The sequence below is a fragment of the Heloderma suspectum genome, chromosome 5 (assembly GCF_057233095.1).
Source record: "Heloderma suspectum isolate Gila_16-S chromosome 5, 16-S_ref, whole genome shotgun sequence".
NCBI classification, from domain to species: Eukaryota; Metazoa; Chordata; class Lepidosauria; order Squamata; family Helodermatidae; genus Heloderma; species Heloderma suspectum.
In genome coordinates, this window is record NC_139462.1 from 150,339,221 (window position 1) to 150,359,642 (window position 20,422).

Genomic DNA, 20,422 nt, shown 5'->3' on the forward strand with positions numbered 1-20,422 from the left:
TGGTCAATATCGAAATCAGATTGATTATGTCCTTTGCAGCCAAAGATGGAGAAGCTCTATACAGTCAGTCAAAACAAGACCTGGAGCTGACTGTGGCTCAGATCATGAGCTTCTTCGAAGCCAACATGGATTTGTCAAAAACAAGTCCTGCCAGACAAATCTGATCTCATTTTTTGATCAAGTCACCTCCCTTGTAGACCGTGGGAATGCTGTAGACATCATATACCTCGACTTCAGCAAAGCTTTCGACAAAGTGCCCCATGATATCCTGATGAGCAAACTAGCTCGAAGTGGGCTAGATGAAACAACGATCCGGTGGATCCACAGTTGGCTACAGAATCGGACTCAAAGAGTGCTTATCAATGGGACCTTCTCAAGCTGGGGAGAGGTAACGAGTGGGGTACCGCAGGGCTCAGTGCTGGGCCCAGTGCTCTTCAACATTTTTATTAATGACTTGGAGGAGGAGGTGCAGGGAATGCTGATCAAATTTGCAGATGACACAAAATTGGGAGGGATAGCTAATACTTTGGAAGACAGAAACAAAATTCAAAGTGATCTGGATAGACTGGAGTGCTGGGCAGAAAACAACAGAATGGCATTTAATAGGGACAAATGCCAAGTTCTGCACCTAGGAGAAAGAAACCAAATGCACAGTTACAAGATGGGGGATACGTGGCTCAACCACACTACGAGCGAGAAGGATCTTGGAATTGTCGTCGATCACAAGCTGAATATGAGCCAACAATGTGATGTGGCTGCAAAAAAGGCAAATGCTATTTTGGGCTGCATTCATAGAAGCATCGCTTCCAAATCCCGGGAAGTACTAGTTCCCCTCTACTCAGCACTGGTTAGGCCTCATCTGGAGTACTGTGTCCAGTTCTGGGCACCACACTTTAAGAAGGATGCAGACAAGCTGGAGAGGGTTCAAAGGAGGGCAACAAAGATGATCAGGGGACTGGAAACAAAGCCCTATGAAGAGAGACTGAAAGAACTGGGCATGTTTAGCCTTGAGAAGAGAAGACTGAGGGGAGATATGATAGCACTCTTCAAGTACTTGAAAGGTTGTCACAGAGAAGAAGGCCAGGATCTCTTCTTGATCATCCCAGAGTGCAGGACACGGAATAATGGGCTCAAGTTACAGGAAGCCAGATTCCGGCTGAACATCAGGAAAAACTTCCTGAGTGTCAGAGCAATACGGCAATGGAACCAATTACCTGGGGAGGTGGTGGGCTCTCCCACACTGGAGGCCTTCAAGACGAGGCTGCACAGCCATTTGTCAGGGATGCTCTGACTTGGATTCCTGCATTGAGCAGGGGGTTGGACTCGATGGCCTTGTAGGCCCCTTCCAACCCTACTATTCTATGATTCTATGATTCTTGTTGCAAAATTTCGGCTGAAATTGAAGAACGTAGGGAAAACCACTAAACCATTCAGGTATGACCTAAATCATATCCCTTATGAATATACAGTGGAGGTGAGGAATAGATTTCAGGGATTAGACCTGATAGACAGAGTGCCTGAGGAACTATGGACGGAGGTCCGTAACATTGTTCAGGAGGCAGCAACTCAATCCATCCCAAAGAAAAAGAAATGCAAGAAAGCCAAGTGGCTGTCTGATGAGGCTTTACAAGTAGCTGACGAAAGAAGGGAAGCAAAAAGCAAGGGAGAAAGGGGAAGATATATCCAACTGAATGCAGAGTTCCAGAGAATAGCAAGGAGAGACAAGAAGGCCTTCTTAAATGAACAATGCAAAGAAATCGAGGAAAACAACAGAATGGGAAAGACTAGAGATCTCTTCAAGACAATCGGAGATCTCAAGGGAACGTTTTGTGCAAAGACGGGCATGATAAAGGACAAAGAAGGCAGGGACCTAACAGAAGCAGATGAGATTAAGAAGAGGTGGAAAGAATACACAGAAGAACTATCCAGGAAAGATCTGAATGTCCCTGATAGCCATGATAGTGCGGTCACTGAACTTGAGCCGGACATCCTAGAGAGTGAAGTCAAGTGGGCCTTAGAAAGCATTACTAACAACAAAGCTAGCGGATATGACAGTATTCCAACTGAGCTATTTAAAATCCTAAAAGATGATGCTGTGAAAGTGCTGCATTCAATATGCCAACAAATTAGGAACACTCAACAATGGCTGCAAGACTGGAAAAGGTCAGTTTACATTCCAATTCAAACTACCGCACAATTGCGCTCATTTCACATGCCAGCAAGGTGATGCTCAAAATCCTACAAGCTAGGCTTCAGCAGTATGCGAACCGAGAACTACCGGAAGTACAAGCTGGGTTTCGAAGAGGCAGAGGAACTAGAGATCAAATCACCAACATTCGCTGCATCATGGAGAAACCAAGAGAATTCCAGAAAAACGTCTATTTCTGCTTCATTGACTACGCTAAAGCCTTTGATTGTGTGGATCACAACAAACTGTGGCGAATTCTTAAAGTGATGGGAGTACCAGACCACCTTACCTGTCTCCTGAGAAACCTGTACGAGGGTCAAGAAGCAACAGTAAGAACCAGAGATGGAACAACCGAGTGGTTCAAAATTGGGAAAGGAGTACGACAAGGCTGCATATTGTCACCCTGCTTATTTAATTTATATGCAGAGTACATCATGAGAAATGCCAGGTTGGATGAATCAGAGGTCGGAATTAAGATTGCTGGGAGAATTATCAACAACCTCCGATATGCAGACGATACCACCCTAATGGCAGAAAGCGAAGAGGGTCTCAAGAGCCTCTTGTTGAGGGTGAAAGAGGAGAGTGCAAAAGCTGGTTTGAAACTCAACATTAAAAAAACTAAGATCATGGCATCTGGCCCTATCACTTCCTGGCATTTAGAAGGGGAAGAAATGGAAGCAGTGACAGATTTTACTTTCTTGGGCTCCAAGATCACCGCAGACGGTGACTGTAGCCATGAAATTAAAAGACGCTTGCTCCTTGGGAGGAAAGCTATGGCAAACCTAGACAGCATAGTAAGAAGCAGAGACATCACCTTGCCCACAAAGGTCCGTCTAATCAAAGCTATGGTTTTCCCAGTAGTAATGCATGGCTGTGAGAGCTGGACTATAAGGAAGGCTGAGCGCCGAAGAATTGATGCTTTCGAACTGTGGTGCTGGAGAAGACTCTTACGAGTCCCCTGGACTGCAAGGAGGTCAAATCAGTCCATCCTAAAGGAAGTCAACCCTGAGTGCTCATTGGAAGGACAGATACTGAAGCTGAAGCTGAAATATTTTGGCCACCTAATGCGAAGAGAAGGCAAAAGGAGAAGGGGACGGCAGAGGATGAGATGGCTAGATAGCATCACCGATGCAATGAATATGAACTTGAGCACGCTCCGGGAGAGAGCGGAGGACAGGAAGGCCTGGCGTGCTGTGGTTCATGGGGTCACGAAGAGTCGGACACGACTGAACGACTGAACAACAACAAGAGATGATGCTTGCAAGTAGGTTGACAAACATGAGTAAGAGGCCGCAAGTGTTACAAAAGTGTTACCACACAGCATTGCCATCTGGAAAGTTTTATGTTTAGGGCTGATATTATGCAAGGGTGGCATAGTATTAGCCTAAACATATATCTGTACAACTTTCCTCCCAATACCCTTGCATAGATGTGTTTTTAAACACAGGCCTTTGGTTTTCGTTAAGGCTTAAGAGTTCCACTAGAACCACAGCTGGTCTTCCTGGTCACCTTCCAGAATGGCAGGGACTTTGCATTACTTTTCCCTGTTTTAATCCATTGTGGTTGTTTTTATAGCTTGCTGTTTGGCTCAAAGCTGAATATGTCTGTGATACACCTGGATGCCTACTGAAGCTGACGGCCTGCACTATGAGACCGGTGCAGGTGACCATGAGCGCTTCAGACTGACTTCAGTGGGAATTGACTAGGATGAGCAGCTTCAAAACCAGGACTTATGGGAGTCAAGGGTATCCCACGGCCCCACACTCAGTGAGCCAGAAAGACTCTGACTCTTGAGAAGTAAATTGCAACAAAGCATCTGACAGCACAAGACAAAACAGAACTAAAGATCCATTAGTCTCTCTGGGGACAGGATATCTGTACATGGAAGAGGGAACATATGTACTTATTGCAGCAAGATCATGAGAATTAGCAAGCACACACACAAACGCACCCATCGCCCAAATTAGCTGTGTTACAGATACAGACTCAAACAAGGCAGGAATTGGATACACCTTCCTGCATACACAAAATTAACATCTGTGCTGATAAACACAATAAATGAATAGTCATTGCTGTGCGTTTGCCAAATAAGATGCTTCTTTTGAATTAATACTCAAAACAGTGACTGATTGATTGGTATGATCAAGAAATAAGCACTTTACTTGTTCTCTGCTTTATTTGGCTGATTAACAAGCCTGATGTCCTAACTGTGACCAGCGGCTGGTGATGACCACAAATTACAAACTGTGACTGTGTTCGTTTGGTTGGGAGTGACTGTTGGATGAGAGGAGTGTATGTATTGAATGGTTGATTGTATATTTGAATGGTGAGTGGCTGTTGAGAGTGTGTGGGTATTTTTACAGTGGTAAGGATGCGCCTAGGACACTCTGATACAGGGACCCATGGAGGGGGCACCACTATTCCAGTGACTTGGGGCAGAAGGAGATATGGCAGGAGGAGGGGGTTGGGACATCGAAGTAAAATGAGCCACAGGTGATTATACACTGTTCCCCTTCTACCCCCCTCCTCTAGCTCTCATGTAGCTGGTAGCTCTTCCACTGTGCCCTCCTGTCTTGCGGTGCTGCTATTTAACACCAGATCGGTCTGAAATAAGACCGCACTCATTCATGATTTAATCGTGGATGAGAGGGCTGACCTGTCATGTATTACTGAGACTTAGGTGAGTGAGCTGGGTGGAGTCAACCTGACTCAGCTCTGCCCACCTGGGTTCTCAGTGCAGCACCAACATAGGTTGGAGGGCTGGGTAGGGGGGGGGGAGTTGCCATGGTTCATAGAACTTCCATCTCTATCACCAGGAGACCACCCCACCTTGGAGCGGGCCTTGAGGGGTTGCACCTGGTGTTGGGCCATAGGGACAGACTGGGGATGCTGCTGGTGTACCGCCCACCCTACTGCCCAGCATCCTCCCTGACTGAGCTGGCAGAGGCAGTCACAAGTGTGGTGTTGGAGGAACCCAGGACGGTGGTTCTGGGTGACTTCAACTTCCATGCTGAGGCTGTCTCCAGAGTTCCAGCTCAGGACTTCATGGCCTCCATGACAACCATGGGGCTGTCTCAGTATGTCATCGGCCCAACACATGAAGCAGGGCACACCCTTGATTTGCTTTTTGCTCCAATTTGTGAGATGGGTAGTCTGAAGACTGGGGGGCTCTGAGTAACCCCATTGTCATGGTCAGACCATTGTCAGGGTTGGATCGGAGCCCAGAGAGCCCCAAAGCTGTTCTGATTCTGAGGAAGAGACAGAAACCCCAGGAGAGGAACCCGTGCGCTGTTCAGAGGAGCAGCCAGGGGGAGAGCCCCTCCCGGTACACATTCCTGAGAGTGATAGTGACCCTGGCAGGGAGAGGGAGGCGCAACAGCAGTTTCTGGACGCTAGGTACCGGCGCAGCATCAAGCGGGACATGGCGGGCGCTGAGAGGAGGCGCTCAGCCCACTTGGCGCGACAGCAACAGTGGCGCCCCGATGCCCCACAGGAAAAGAGTGGACTCTCTCCTCCTATCTCAAAAGTACAGAGGTTTCCCGCCTTCCCCTCCAAACGGAGATCAACTGATTCCTAAGGTTAGAACCCCCGAGTAGGCAGCTCTCTTAAGTCTCATTGATAGGATCAAGCAATTAGCATCTGTAAGCATCATTAGGTTGAATGGGAATAAAGCCTTGGAAAAGAGCCCTATTGTCTGCGTGTTGATTCTGGCTACCTGAGGATTTCAGAAGGCGGCAGGGGCGACCGCTTGACAACCATTTCCTGGTGAGATTTGAACTTACAGCATTACTCTCCTTCTGCAGGGTGGGGGACCTATTGGGATGGTCTGCCCCAGGTGACTGATGGAATCCAATGGATTTCTGAATGCTCTTGGGGATTTTCCAGTGGAGAGAGCTGGTGATGCAGCCGAAGCCCTAGCCTCACTGTGGAACAGTGAGATGCAGAGGGCCATCGACTTCATTGCACATGAGTGCCCTCACCAGCACTGTGGAGCTCGTTCTGCTCCCTGGTATACTGGGGAGCTGCGGTCAATGAAACAGGCTGGATGTCGGCTAGAGCGCAAATGGCGCAAGACTCGAAGTGAAGACAACTAAGCACGCTCTAGAGTGCATAATCGTGCCTACTGCATGGCAGTGCGGGCAGCAAAGGTTTATTTTGCTGCCTCCATTGCGTCCTCAAGTAGCCATCCAGCGGAGCTCTTCCAGGTGGTCTGGCGGTTGTTAACATCTTGCCCAGTAAATGGGGCCCTGGCCCCATCGAGGACCCGCTGTGACTTTTTTGCATCGCACTTTGAGGACAAAATCGCTTGTCTCCGCAGTGACCTTGATGCTGTTGTTAGTGCAGTACCAGTCGAGGTGTTTGATGCCACCATCTGCCTGATTTTGTGGGATCAGTTCCAGTTATTACAGCCTGATGATGTGGACAAGATGCTTGCAATAATGTGACTGACCATGTGCCCTCTTGATCCCTGTCCCTTCCAGCTAATAAAAGCTAGCTGAAGTGGTATGACTGGGTGGGTCCAGGGAGTGATGAATGCTTCCCTATGGGAAGGAGTGGTCCCTGCTGTCCTTAAGGAGACAGTAGTGCGGCCACTCCTGAAGAAGCCCACTCTGGACCCAACGGTATTAGACAACTACCGCCCAGTTGCAAATACCCCTTTTCTAGGGAAGGTACTTGAGAGGGTCATGGCGGACCAACTGCAGGCACCCTTGGAGGATACTGATTACCTAGACCCATTTCAATCTGGGTTTCATCCTGGTTATGGGACTGAATCAGACTTGGTCGCCCTGATGGTTGACCTTTATCAACAGAGGGACAGCGGGAGTGCAACCCTGTTAATTCTGCTCGATCTCTCATCAGCTTTCAATACCATCGACCATGGTATCCTCCTGGATCGACTCTGTGGGATGGGTATTGGAGGCACTGTGTTACAGTGGTTCCAGTCCTACCTACAGGGCCGATTTCAGAAAGTAACATTGAGTGACTATTCCTCAGCCCCTTGGCAACTGAACTATGGGGTGCTGCAGGGCACCATCTTGTCCCCAATGTTGTTTAACATTTATATGAAGCCGCTGGGAGCGGTCATCAGGGGATTTGGAGCTACTGTAAATGCCATCAGTACGCTGATGACATGCAGTTCTATCTCCCTGTAACATCTGAATCAGGAGAGGCTGTGCAAGGCCTGAATCAGTGCCTAGACTCAGTAATGGGCTGGATGAGGCCAATAAACTGAAGGTGAATCCTGGTAAGACGGAAGCCCTGTGGGTAAGTGGTTCCCGGGTCCAGGAGATAGGCTCATTGCCTGTTCTGGATGGGGTTGCACTCCCTCTGAAAGATCAGGTCTGTAGTCCGGGGGCACTCCTAGATCCATCATTGTCACTGGAAGCCCAAGTGGTCGTGGCAGCTCAGAGTGCCTTTTACCAGGTTCGGCTGGTTCACCAGCTATGGCCTCTCCTGGACAGGGATAGCTTGACCACGGTGGTACAGGCATTAGTAACCTCAAGACTGGATTACTGAAATGTGCTCTATGTGGGGCTGCCCTTAAGGCTGGTCCGGAAGCTGGAGCTAGTGCAGAATGCAGCAGCTCGGCTGTTGTCGGAAGCTGCCCCTTTTCAGCGTGTAACTCCTCTGCTGAGGGAACTGCACTGGCTGCCTATTTGCTACCGGGCCAGGTTTAAGGTAGTAGTACTAGTGTACAAAGCCCTAAACAACTTGGGACCAGGATACCTGAGAGAGCGCCTCCTTCCTCACCAACCTGCCCGGTCACTGAAGTCATCAGAGGGTATGTTCCTGGTGGTTCCACATGGACCCATGGCCCGGTTGGAGTCCACCAGGAAAAGAACCTTCAATGTAGTGGCTCCCTTCCTGTGGAATTCCCTGCCTTTAGAGGTCAGGCAGGTGCCAACATTGTGTTCCTTCTGACGCCTCCTGAAGACGTTGTTATTTCAAGAGGCCTTCCTTGCATGACCAGCCGTGGTTTGTTAAATTCCACTTTGCTGGGGTTTGTCTTTTTAAAAAATGTTTTAACTCTTTTAACCTGTTGTTTTATTCTTTTACCATGTTGTTCACCGCTCTGAAATCTGATGGGGAGCGGTATATAAATATTGTAAGTAAGTAAGTAAGTAAGTAAGTAAATGATGAATTCATTAATTCCAGACTTAAAAAATGTAGATTTGCATAATGGCAGTTGACCCTTTTTAACAGCAATTTAAAGCTGCTAGAAACTGTTGAACGCCAACGTTGTAGTAAACAAACCAGACACATTTCTAGATTTAGGCAATGTAAATTGGCACGTTTTTCTACATTAACAAAAGCAAAGGTAGGCAACTGATTTTCCTCCTGAGGGCCACTTCTGCCAAAGGATGGTGGGTTGGGGGCTGCAAGTGTGCACACACACACAGGCTTTCCCCTCATCTCCCCACTCTGAAACACACACACAGTCTTTCTCCATACCCAGACAAACGCACACAGACAGGGGACACTTTCACTCTTCCTCTCCCCCGCCCCCCATCTCAGCATGCAGGGAAGGAAATGCTTAAACTGCCTCTCCCTGTGCACTGAGATCCCTCTGAAAGCAGGGATTGCACTGGTGTCAGCCAGCATGATCTTGGCTTTCAATGGTTCTCCCTGCTGGGGTGGAGAAGGACAGAAGCTCTCTCCACCCCAGCGGGCTCCTCCCAGCCTGACCAACAGCTCTTTGGTGGGCTGGGAGAATCGTGATATACATGGAGAGGAAGGCACGTGGGGTTGACTCACATGGGGTTGACTCTCCTTGTGCACCTTGGTCTCCCATCACCATCAAAAATGAGTTGTGCAGAGTGAGACAGACACATCCAACACACAACTAATTCCTATATTTAAAACTGCTCAAGGTTAGCCTCAGAGATTCCAGAGATTGATTCAGAAGTTGTCATCCAGAAATGTACATGTTTACATGAGCAAGGTGTCTTAGGATATTTTAAGGCACATCCGGATCAAGTCTCTTGGCTGGAATTTTCTGGTCTTGATAGTTTCTACTGCCTCAATCCCACCAGTTGCTTGCTGACTTGCTGCAAGTTGACTGTATGCTGGGGCTACTTAGCAGGTTTCCTGAGAATCCAGGTATGCTTTTTATTAGAAGCCCAAGATGCTCATACAGCAGGGTTGTTTCTATCTGTCCCCAGGTGTTCTTCGGTAGTCTGACCAGCTATCCCATCCTGGTTGTAATCTACAAAGTTGAACTACGAGCCTAGGAACTCACCACGTATATGCAACTCCCTTGGGTCATTTTCAGGTCACTACGATTACATTTAATTGTGAATTCCATCCATTTCTGTATACACAAAATGATGCCCTATTAAGTTTCATGTGATTATCTCAAAAGCCCTATGTGTCTTGGGTCTTATTTCTTCAAGATCACCCAGTCATCCTGGCTTAAAGCCTCTAGGACACTAGAGTTAGAAGCAGCACTGACATATGCTTGGTGGAAAAGCAGCCTGCAAGAAGGGCCCAGGGGTCTTTAGGTAATGAGAGCCAGTGTGGTATAGTGGCTAGAGTGTTGGGACTCGGAGCTGGGAGATCCAGGTTCTAGTCCCCACTCAGCCATGGAAGCACACTGGGTGACTTCGGGCCCGTCACAGACTCTCAGCCCAACCTACCTCACAGAGTTGTTGTTGTGAGACTAAAATGGATGAAGAGGATTATGTACGCTGCCTTGGATTCCTTAAGGAGGAAAAAAGGCAGAATATAAAATAAATAAATAGCTGAAGACTAGTGAAAACTCACAATCCAGGCCTTTCAACTGGTACTCTGTTGCTCTGGCAAAGTCTTGATAGCAGGGTCAGCTACTGCACTTGTAAAGTAATGGATGGTGAAGCAGCACCAATCTCTTGCTGTGACCTATATGTAGGGCCAGTTCTTAGGAAGGATGTAAAAGAATCTAAAATCATGTGGCTTTAGATTGTCCTCTATTTCCTCATGATATAAATTAAAATTACTTTGTCTCAGATTACATTAAATTCCTGATTTATATCTCAGAATGGATATATTGTTCAAAATGTTTCTATTCAATTATTTTCTTTGAACTCCTTTTATAATGTATATATCTTTATGTGTGTATGTATTATTTAGCACCATCAGTATACATGGCACATCAATATCATTAACATTTCTATATCATCCAGTAGCCAAAGCTCTCTTGGGCAGCTTACAAAAGATTAAACCTTAAAAATACATTATAAAACATATATATAAGCATGCACAAAAAAGGAAAGGTCCCTTCACAAAGAGCCTACAATCTAAATTTCAACATTTGCAGAAACAACAAAAGCAGGGAAGGGAGAGGTGCTTATTTCAATACAGATACTTCCAGTGCATGAGAAATACTAGACACACACACACACCATAGAGGCACACAAGCAGTGGAACTGCAGACTTGCTCAACCAGAAACTGATCCCAACTAGAGAAGTTTAGGATAAGAATAAAAGCCCCATTTGATTTAATTATCCTGATGTCAAATAAGCATAAGTGAAAATGAGAATCAGGTTGGCTGTCTCTAAACATGGAAGCATTTAGCACCTGTTGTGAAATCCTCACATTGTATGATGTTATAAGGAGTTCATGCTTAATTACATCTACATAAAAAGAATTACGGGTGCAATTCCACCCACTGCATTCACGCATTAATAGCTGCTGTCGTTCACAAAGCAGTGACAGCTCTGGCATGCAATCAATTTTTTTTTTTGTCGCACACATGAAATGCCCCCCCCTCCGCAAAACACTAGGAGCTCAGCTCTTCCTGCTTTTACTGAACTATAGTGTAACTGCACTGTAAAATACTTACGCTCTACAAAATATGAGCTGGCATCAATCTTCCAGATAATTTGACCTCGGTGAGAGCCATTCACCCCACGATTTTTGTAGTCCAGGAAATTTTCAGACAAGACCTCATCTGCAAAGTTAACAAAATGAAAAAAAGAAGAGGTCCAATTATTTGAGAGTAAAGAGAAGGAAGTACTTCTTCACACAGTGCATGCTTATACTATGGACTTCAATACCACAAAATGTAGTGATGGCTCCAACTTGGGCAGCTTTAAAAAGGGATTAGACAAATTAGGGCGCAATCCTATGCAGGTTTAGACAGAGTTGTACGACTCTTTTCTGTCTAAATATGCACAGGATTGTGGAGGATAAGGTTATCAATGGCTACTAGTCATGATGGCTATATATTTCCTCCAGTATCAGAGGCAGTATGTCTCTCAATACCCGTTACTGGGGAACATAAGTGTGAGGGGCTATTGCATTCAATTTCTGTTATGGGCTTCTCATAGTCATCTAGCTGGCTACTGTGTGGACAGAATACTGGGCTAGAAAGGCATTTAGTCTGGTCTAGCATGGCTTTTCTTATGTTCCTATATTAAGGTCTGAAAGCATGGCCTACTATCATTTGTGTAATTTCTTTCTGGGCAACAATATGACATTCGCTTGGCTCCTAAAACAAGTTAACTTAGGGCGCAGTCCTATGCTTGTTTAGACAGGGAAAAGTCCTACAATTCCCAGCATACCACATGCTGGGAGTTGTAGGACATTTTCTGTCTGAACATGCATAGGATTGTACCTTTAAGGAAGTTCATGACAGGAAATGTTCCCTTCCCCTGCCCCATGCCGAATACTACTCTATAAAATAAATAAATTTCTCCACATAGGAAACTAGACATCAGGGTAACAGATTCTAGCTCAGCCTTTTCCTAACTCTGGCACATGAGTTTTCTATGTTTGCAGGAAACCTTTTTTCATGGTGGAGCATTCCATCATATACTAATTATCTAAGATCCTTTTACTTGTCTGGGTTCATAGCATTGCACCATACAAGCACAGGTTCCAGCCCTGTCTCCCAGTGTATTTCAATTTTATACTTTATAGTACTGTCACATCTCCAACTGATCTAAAATTGTTAACTTAAAATTCTCCTCAAACAATATTTGCTTCACAAATTGTTCCATTGATTTCAGAAAGGCTATATTAAGAGTAAGGTTCCCTCCTCAAGGGAAGCTGGGAGTTCCTCAGAACAAAACTACAGCTATCATTTTGCGATATAGCAGGCACATGCGCTCTGGTGAACTTTAAACCCACCATACTTCCAGAGTTAGTATTAGCAAGACAGGTATTGAATCTTGCCCACACAAAATAATTTTTGAAGAGTAAATTTCATATCCCTGAGGGAAACAGAAAATGCCTTTTGGCAGAGAAAACCAGCAGCTATTGAAGTTTCTTATGGACATAACATAATGGCAAAAATAGCTGGAGACATGGTTTGGGGACACCAGTGTAGTTATAGACAAGTTAAAAATCATACAGGAAAAATGAGACATTTGGCTTATCTAATCTGTTGGCAAATTTTAGCCGTTGTAAATATATAGTGATGGACATACACAGTGACATTTCCATCCTATTTCAGGCAAAAACAATAAATTAGTTTCAAAGGAAATGAAGTTCAGACTCCTGTAGGTCATAATTAATTAATAACTTGTATAATCCACTCTTCCTCCAAACAGCTCAGGGCAGCATACATGGAAAATGGCCCCTGGACCTCCCATAGCTGCCCACCTCTGTCTTAGATCAAGCAAGGAGCATCTTCAATGCCCCCTCCATTGGTTCAACTTTTGCATACCTCATTTTCTTATTGTATTTTTGCCAATTTCACAATTGTGATGCATGATCTGCATGGATGGTTTATCACTGACCTATAAGAAAATATATTTGCATGCATGGATCTGATCATAGTCACACACGCACGCACACACACACACACACACACACACGCTCCATTTCTTCATTAAACACCAATGTTGTAATTTTTCCCATAAGTTAAAAAAAAGAATGTTAACACAATATTGGCTACACAGTTCAAGATTGCTAGCTTGACAAATTAAGATTAATTGGCATATGCAGTGCCAGCTTTGGACTTTTTTGCACCTGAAGCAAAAGGTGTCCCCTGACTCTGAACTTGAGCTCCTTTTTTGTTTAAATGTGGCAGTAGACATGAGAGGTATGAAAACTGTCCCCCTTTGGAACCTGCTTCTGGGATTTTCTGGGCTTCGATATACAATCACTGGGATGGGAACAAATGCACCAGTGCATCAGAAGTGGATCTGCTTCATAGGCAAAATCTCCACTTTATCCACTATATGGGGCCAGAAGAGAACACACACAGATGTCCAGCAACACATTATACAGCCTCCTCCATAATTCCATTTAGAAGCCTCCATGCAGTTCACTCTGCAGCCAGACATGCAACAGTATGTGTCCAGCCATGGGCAATTCCCACAATTCTCTGGACTGAGGCACATGGACCCTATTCTCTTCCCACCAGTGATCATTTAGATAAGTCAAAAGCAAATCACAAACCTTTATTTATATGGAATCTATGAGCCAAACTACAGATGACATTAATCGTGTAGCTGAACGTTAGGTCTTTCTTTACTATAGTGTAAGTGCGCACAGCCCGGATTCAGATTGGGACCACCACACACCAAGAGGGGAGAATGAAATCTTCCCCACAACTATTTTTTCCCTGGACTTCAGCTATTGGGTGGTATAGAAATGTAATAAAATAAATAATTAAATCTCCCCCTCCCCCCATCCCTATGGGTTTTTTTTAAAGCTCCCATTGACACCAATGGAAACCTTCCCTCTGTTTCTTCCCCACTGTAGAGGAGGAATTTTGGTGAAAAAACAGTGGGAGAGGGAAGGTTTCATCCTCCCCTTCCAGTGGGTGGTGGTCCTGATCCACATCAGGGCCATGCTCCGTTACAACAGAGTAAAGAAAAACTTAGCCCTCAGCAACATGCTATGCAATGAGTGCCATTAACAAGAGGCTGAAAACAGCCAAAGGAATCAAAGTAATGCTATATACATAAGTAGTGTTCAAACTATGTTCAAAGAAACTCTGGGGTTCTTCAGAAGTTTGTCAGGAATTCCTCAGTCAGTCATGGCAGACTAAGTTCCATGAAAGACGGTAGGGAACGAACATCAGGAAGGGAATTAACAACATGCACTAACCAGGGAGCAGGCCCTTGCTGCTCCCCCCACCCCCAGACACCCATGTCTTCTTGGGGCAGGTCTGGGGGCAGGACCAGCAGTGCAGCCCTGCTCCCCAGTAATTGTGTGATGCCCCCTTATGTGATTCATATGTGAAGGCAACTAGTTTGAGCACCACGACCAATCCATGCGCAGCCACAGGGAAATGTTGGGTATGTTTTATTAAAAGGGGGTTGGACAAATTCCTGGAGCAAAAGGCTATCAATGGCTATTAGTGATGGCTATGTGCTACCTCCAGTACCAGAGGCAGTTGTTGTACACCAGTTGTTGGGGAACATGGGTGGAAGGGTGCTGTTGTGCTCATGCCCTGCTTGTGGGTTCCTGCTCGACAGCTGGTTGGCCACTGTGTGAACAGAATGCTGGACTAGATGGACCCTTGGTCTGATCCAGCAGGGCTCTTATGTTCATTTGAACTGAGCACACACACTCAATTCAAATGGAACAATGGTCAGCACAACAGATCTGGTCATCATGCTCTGTGTGAACTGAAAGTGCAGAACCTTTTTCAGCCTGGGAGCCAAATTCCATTTTGGAGATGTTTTTGGGAGCCGCACTGCAGTGGTAGGAAGGGTGAAAGGCAAAAGCGGTGGGCTGAAGGCAATAAGGATGAGGCCAAAATACCAGCATCTTTTTGTTTAAAGCTGTTACTGCCAGTAACTAAGGCTGAGAAGAGGCATTTCAATCTTTGAAAATGGGGAAAAAACTGCACAAAAGCCATGAAACCACCAAACAATCAGTGGTTGAGAGAAAAGGTGTGGCCACCTGGAGAAACCCGGAGCGCCTGGACTGGGACCCCAGGAAGGCTGGATTTAGCCGCTGAACCTGAGGTTCTGCACCCCTGCTCTAGGACAGATCCTCTGAAATGTGCAGTGGTTCCATGGCTGGCAAACTGATGTGGAAAATGTTCTCTAAAAAATCATAGCTGTACATCAGTGTTATAGGGGTACATACTGTGCCCTTCTACAAGAAATACAACATTGGTCCAAAGTTGATCTTTCATTAATTTCCTTTTACTGTGAACTTCAGTGGACTTGGGATCAGGGTTTTTATGCAAGTAAACTGTACATTGAGAAAAACCTCACTAATTAGAGCGGGGTTTGTATTGCATATAGCTTTAGAGAGATTTGCCTTTTAGGGGGAAAATAAAAGTAAAGGCAAGAGAGAAGAGAAAGAAGCATGCGATTTTTGAAGCAAAGTTTCAGCAGCTAATTAGGTCAAGAATATTTTTGACAAACTTAAAAGAAATGGTTGAATAATGAAGAAGAAGAAGAAGAAGAACAAATACAGCCTAAAATTGGACCCTAGAGGTTCTGTGCATAATGAACTTTTATCAGATACCCTTTAAAATGTTTTGGCTTTCCCAGAAGGTTACTGTAGAAGAAAGCCCGGTGTAAATCAATAAGCACAGTGTTATATTATCCTCACATGCAATCATGGACTAAGGGCGCAATCCTATGCATGTTTAGACAGAAGAAAGTCCTACAACTCCCAGCATGCCCCAGCCAGACAGCCTTTCTTCTGTCTAAACATGCATAGGATTGCGCCCCAAGGCACATGAAAGGATAGTTTATGTACTGGACTCTATGACAGACATTCGTGACCTATGTTAAGTTACCCAATGGTATCCAGGCAGAGTGGGGCTTAACACTACAGCTGATATTCAAAAAGGCATGCCCAACAAAGTTTTAAAAAACATTTTGTGGCATATTTCTTCCTTGTATGGCATATTTCTATTACTTTCATTGTTGTCAATATTTAGAAGTTCTTTTTTGTTTAAGGCCTCTTCTCCCTATTCTGTTCCTTTTGTTCAAGACCCATTCTCTCTATAGAAAATGCTATTTTCTATGCACAGGATATTTTTTCCTCTGTGGGGGAACATTCAAACATACAAATAAACAAAAAAAGGGCAAACAAAAGCTGCCTATAGTCTGAACCGGTAAAATGCAGGAAAAGATGATCCAAAGTCTCTGAAGCACGGTTTAAACATCATGCTGGGCATGTCAACAAAAAAAACTTACCCAACCACATGGCTAGTATCACATTTAAACTTGGTCAACGGTGGCACAGAAGGGATCTACGGCCAGGATGCCATACCATGGTGATGCCCAAATTGAAACACGACACCATTTATTTATTTATTACACTTACATCCCACCTTTCTTCCATTGTGGAACTCAAGGTGGCTACATTTGGTTCCCAGGTGGTCTCCCCTCCAAGCACTGACCAGATCCAGCCCTGCTTAGTTTCAGCAAGGTGGCTGCTTCATATGCCTTCAGACCATATCTTGGGACCATGTTTTTCAGCACACCTGGAATCATGTTTAAACCAGTGGAGGCTGGTGGCTCTGATGTCAGTGGGGCAAGGAGTCTGCTCCAGGTTTCAGTCAGAACTCTAAAGTTGCTATCCAAGGTGTGAAGCTATGCTAACAAAGTTATAGGATCTAAATGACAGTGCAACAAAGCAGGTGTAGAATGACCTTCCTTTCTTACTGAGAAACTACATACAGTGGAGGCTGGTGGCTCCGATGTCAGTGGGACAGTGAAGCCACTTCGGGTTTCTGGCAGAACTCTAAAGTAGCGGAGCACCTTGGATAGCTCCTTTAGAGTTCTGACTGGTTCTGACTGAAACCCGAAGCGGATCCACTGCCCCACTAACATCAGAGCCACTAGGCTCCATTGCATTACACTGTGCCTGATACTGGCGTGGTTATGCAAACTGGCCCAGTTTTACCTGGCCTCTGTAACACCATGATCCTGAGAACATGAGCCTGATTGTATCGCTGGTAGCCAGAACTTTGTGTACGAAGCCACAAAAAGGGTCTTGTCCAGCCTTTTTCAACTGCTGTGCTGCACCACAAAGAAATGTCAGTGACAGCTGAAAAGTGCATATCTTCATCAACAGATAGTTGCCAACAACATTAATCTGTACAAGGGCATCTCTCACTTCATTCTGTGTAACAGCATAAAACACGTTGGCAAAGCTGCAGTTGCAGCTACAGATGTCCAGACTGGAGAAAGCAAGAACCAATTTTGTGATAACGCTGTTCATTCACATAAAAACAATGTAGAAATATGGCTAATCTTTTATGCAATAAAGGAATTTTTGGGGTACAGAGTTTGGATCCAAATACTCTAAAACAGAAGAGCCAAAATTCTACACCCACGATTTGCCTAGCAAAATAGGAAGTTGCCTTATACTGAGTCAGTCCATTGACCCATCTAGCCCCGTAATGTCAGCACTGACTGGCAGTGGTTCTGGCGTCTCAGGAAGGGTTCCTTCCTAGCCCTACCTGGAAATGCCGGGGATTGAACCTGAGACCTTCAGCATGCAAAGCTTGTGCTCTACCACTGAGTTACATGCTTAAGGAGGGAGGACACAGGCATGTTCCTTTCCCATGTTGTTGTTCAGTCGTTCAGTCGTGTCCAACTCTTCGTGACCCCATGGACCATAGCATGCCAGGCCTTCCTGCCCTGTGCTCTCTCCTGGATTGTGCTCAAGTTCATATTGATTGCATCGGTGATGCCATCTAGCCATCTCATCCTCTGCCGTCCCCTTCTCCTTTTGCCTTCAGTCTTTCCCAGCATCAGGGTCTTTTCCAGAGAGTTTTCTCTTCGCATTAGGGGGCCAAAATATTTGAGCTTCAGCTTCAGTATCTGTCCTTCCAATGAGCACTCAGGGTTGATTTCCTTTAGGATTGACTGATTTGACCTCCTTGCAGTCCAGGGGACTCGTAAGAGTCTTCTCCAGCACCACAGTTTGAAAGCATCGATTCTTCGGCGCTCAGCCTTCCTTATAGTCCAGCTCTCACAGCCATACATTACTACTGGGAAAACCATAGCTTTGATTATATGAACCTTTGTCGGCAAGGTGATGTCTCTGCTTCTTACTATGCTGTCTAGGTTTGCCATAGCTTTCCTCCCAAGGAGCAAGCGTCTTTTAATTTCATGGCTACAGTCACCGTCTGCGGTGATCTTGGAGCCCAAGAAAGTAAAATCTGTCACTGCTTCCATTTCTTCCCCTTCTATATGCCAGGACGTGATGGGGCCAGATGCCATGATCTTAGTTCTTTTAATGTTGAGTTTCAAACCAGCTTTTGCACTCTCCTCTTTCACCCTCAACAAGAGGCTCTTTAGATCCTCTTCGCTTTCTGCCATTAGGGTGGTATCGTCTGCATATCGGAGGTTGTTGATAATTCTCCCGGCAATCTTAATTCCGACCTCTGATTCATCCAACCCGGCGTTTCTCATGATGTACTCTGCATATAAGTTAAATAAGCAGGGTGACAATATGCAGCCTTGTCGTACTCCTTTCCCAATTTTGAACCAATTGGTTGTTCCATCTCTGGTTCTTACTGTTGCTTCTTGACCCTCGTACAGGTTTCTCAGGAGACACGTAAGGTGGTCTGGTATTCCCATCACTTTCAGAATTTGCCACAGTTTGTTGTGATCCACACAATCAAAGGCTTTAGCATAGTCAATGAAGCAGAAATAGATGTTTTTCTGGAATTCTCTTGCTTTCTCCATGATCCAGCGAACGTTGGCGATTTGATCTCTAGTTCCTCTGCCTCTTCGAAACCCAGCTTGTACTTCCGGTAGTTCTCGGTTCGCATACTGCTGAAGCCTAGCTTGTAGGATTTTGAGCATCACCTTGCTGGCATGTGAAATGAGCGCAATTGTGCGGTAGTTTGAACACTCTTTGGCGTTGCCCTTCTTTGGAATTGGAATGTAAACTGACCTTTTCCAGTCTTGCGGCCATTGTTGAGTGTTCCAAATTTGCTGGCATATTGAATGCAGCACTTTCACAGCATCATCTTTTAGGATTTTAAATAGCTCAGCTGGAATACTGTCATCTCCGCTAGCTTTGTTGTTACTAATGCTTCCTAAGGCCCACTTGACTTCACTCTCGAGGATGTCCGGCTCAAGTTCAGTGGCTGCACTATCATGGCTATCAGGGACATTCAGATCTTTCCTGGATAGTTCTTCTGTGTATTCTTTCCACCTCTTCTTAATCTCATCTGCTTCTGTTAGGTCCCTGCCTTCTTTGTCTTTTATCATGCCCATCTTTGCACAAAACGTTCCCTTGAGATCTCCGATTTTCTTGAAGAGATTTCTAGTCTTTCCCATTCTGTTGTTTTCCTCGATTTCTTTGCATTGTTCATTTAAGAAGGCCTTCTTGTTTCTCCTTGCTATTCTCTGGAACTCTGCATTCAGTTGGATATATCTTCCCCTTTCTCCCTTGCTTTTTGCTTCCCTTCTTTCGTCAGCTACTTGTAAAGCCTCATCAGACAGCCACTTGGCTTTCTTGCATTTCTTTTCCCATGGACAATGTCAATTCCATCTGAATTCACTATCACTGCTCCTCTGGTTTGCTGTGCCGCCCTCTCCCCTCCTCTCCTCTCCTCTCCTCTCCTCTCCTGTACTTGACGTGTCCCTTGACTCTAAGCTTAAGGTTAGAGGGAAAGTGGGGGGAAGAGTAGGCTGATACTAAGGGCAACTGGTTTCTAGCCCTGAAGATGGTTCAAAAATGTGTGTAGAAGGCATGCCACAGGCTAACTGGGGACCCCTAAAGAGTATGGGGCCTTATGTTTGACAAGCTCCAAAATGTTTTCTGTATAGGATATATATATTTTCAAAACATTCAGACAGGGGTTTAAGATAAAATTAAGTTAAAAGGAAGAAAAACTCTTAACAGTTTCATGGTGTCATGCCCTGCAGGGATTAATCCAGAAACCTTGCGCGTCAGGTATCGGTTTCTAGGACACTAGGAATCACAACACAGAAACCTCCTGGAAAATCAGGTGATCCCAGAAAGCCAATCTTGTGTCACTGCCTGCTATAAAGCTCCCAGACATGCTGCTCTCCCTCAGTCTGGGCAATCTGCTGTGTGGGGAGATCACCCCATACCACTCAACTGCTAACAGGCTGTCTACATCAGTTACTTGCCAGTACTGAGCACTGATATACACACATTTTTTTGGTTATAGGGAATAACACAAACCAAAGAATAATACATACACACACTAAAAGTAATATACCACAAGTAAATTGCAATGAAAGATAGACCTATATTTTATGAGTGGGAGAGAGACGAGAGATAGAGAGAAAGATCATGCAATATTATTACAAGGATTCCAATACGTTATTTAACAATAATTC

General features: G+C 45.2%; 1 protein-coding gene across 2 annotated transcripts in view; it reads right to left on the reverse strand.

Moving 5' to 3' along the window:
* Positions 1 to 20,422, reverse strand: part of HECW1 (HECT, C2 and WW domain containing E3 ubiquitin protein ligase 1) — a 291,424-nt gene that overhangs the window by 182,984 nt on the left and 88,018 nt on the right. For both annotated transcript variants that reach the window (XM_084857787.1, XM_084857788.1), the window contains one exon: positions 11,011 to 11,118. In XM_084857787.1, the coding sequence (XP_084713913.1) occupies positions 11,011 to 11,118 (108 nt within the window). The remainder of the gene's footprint in view (positions 1 to 11,010; positions 11,119 to 20,422) is intronic.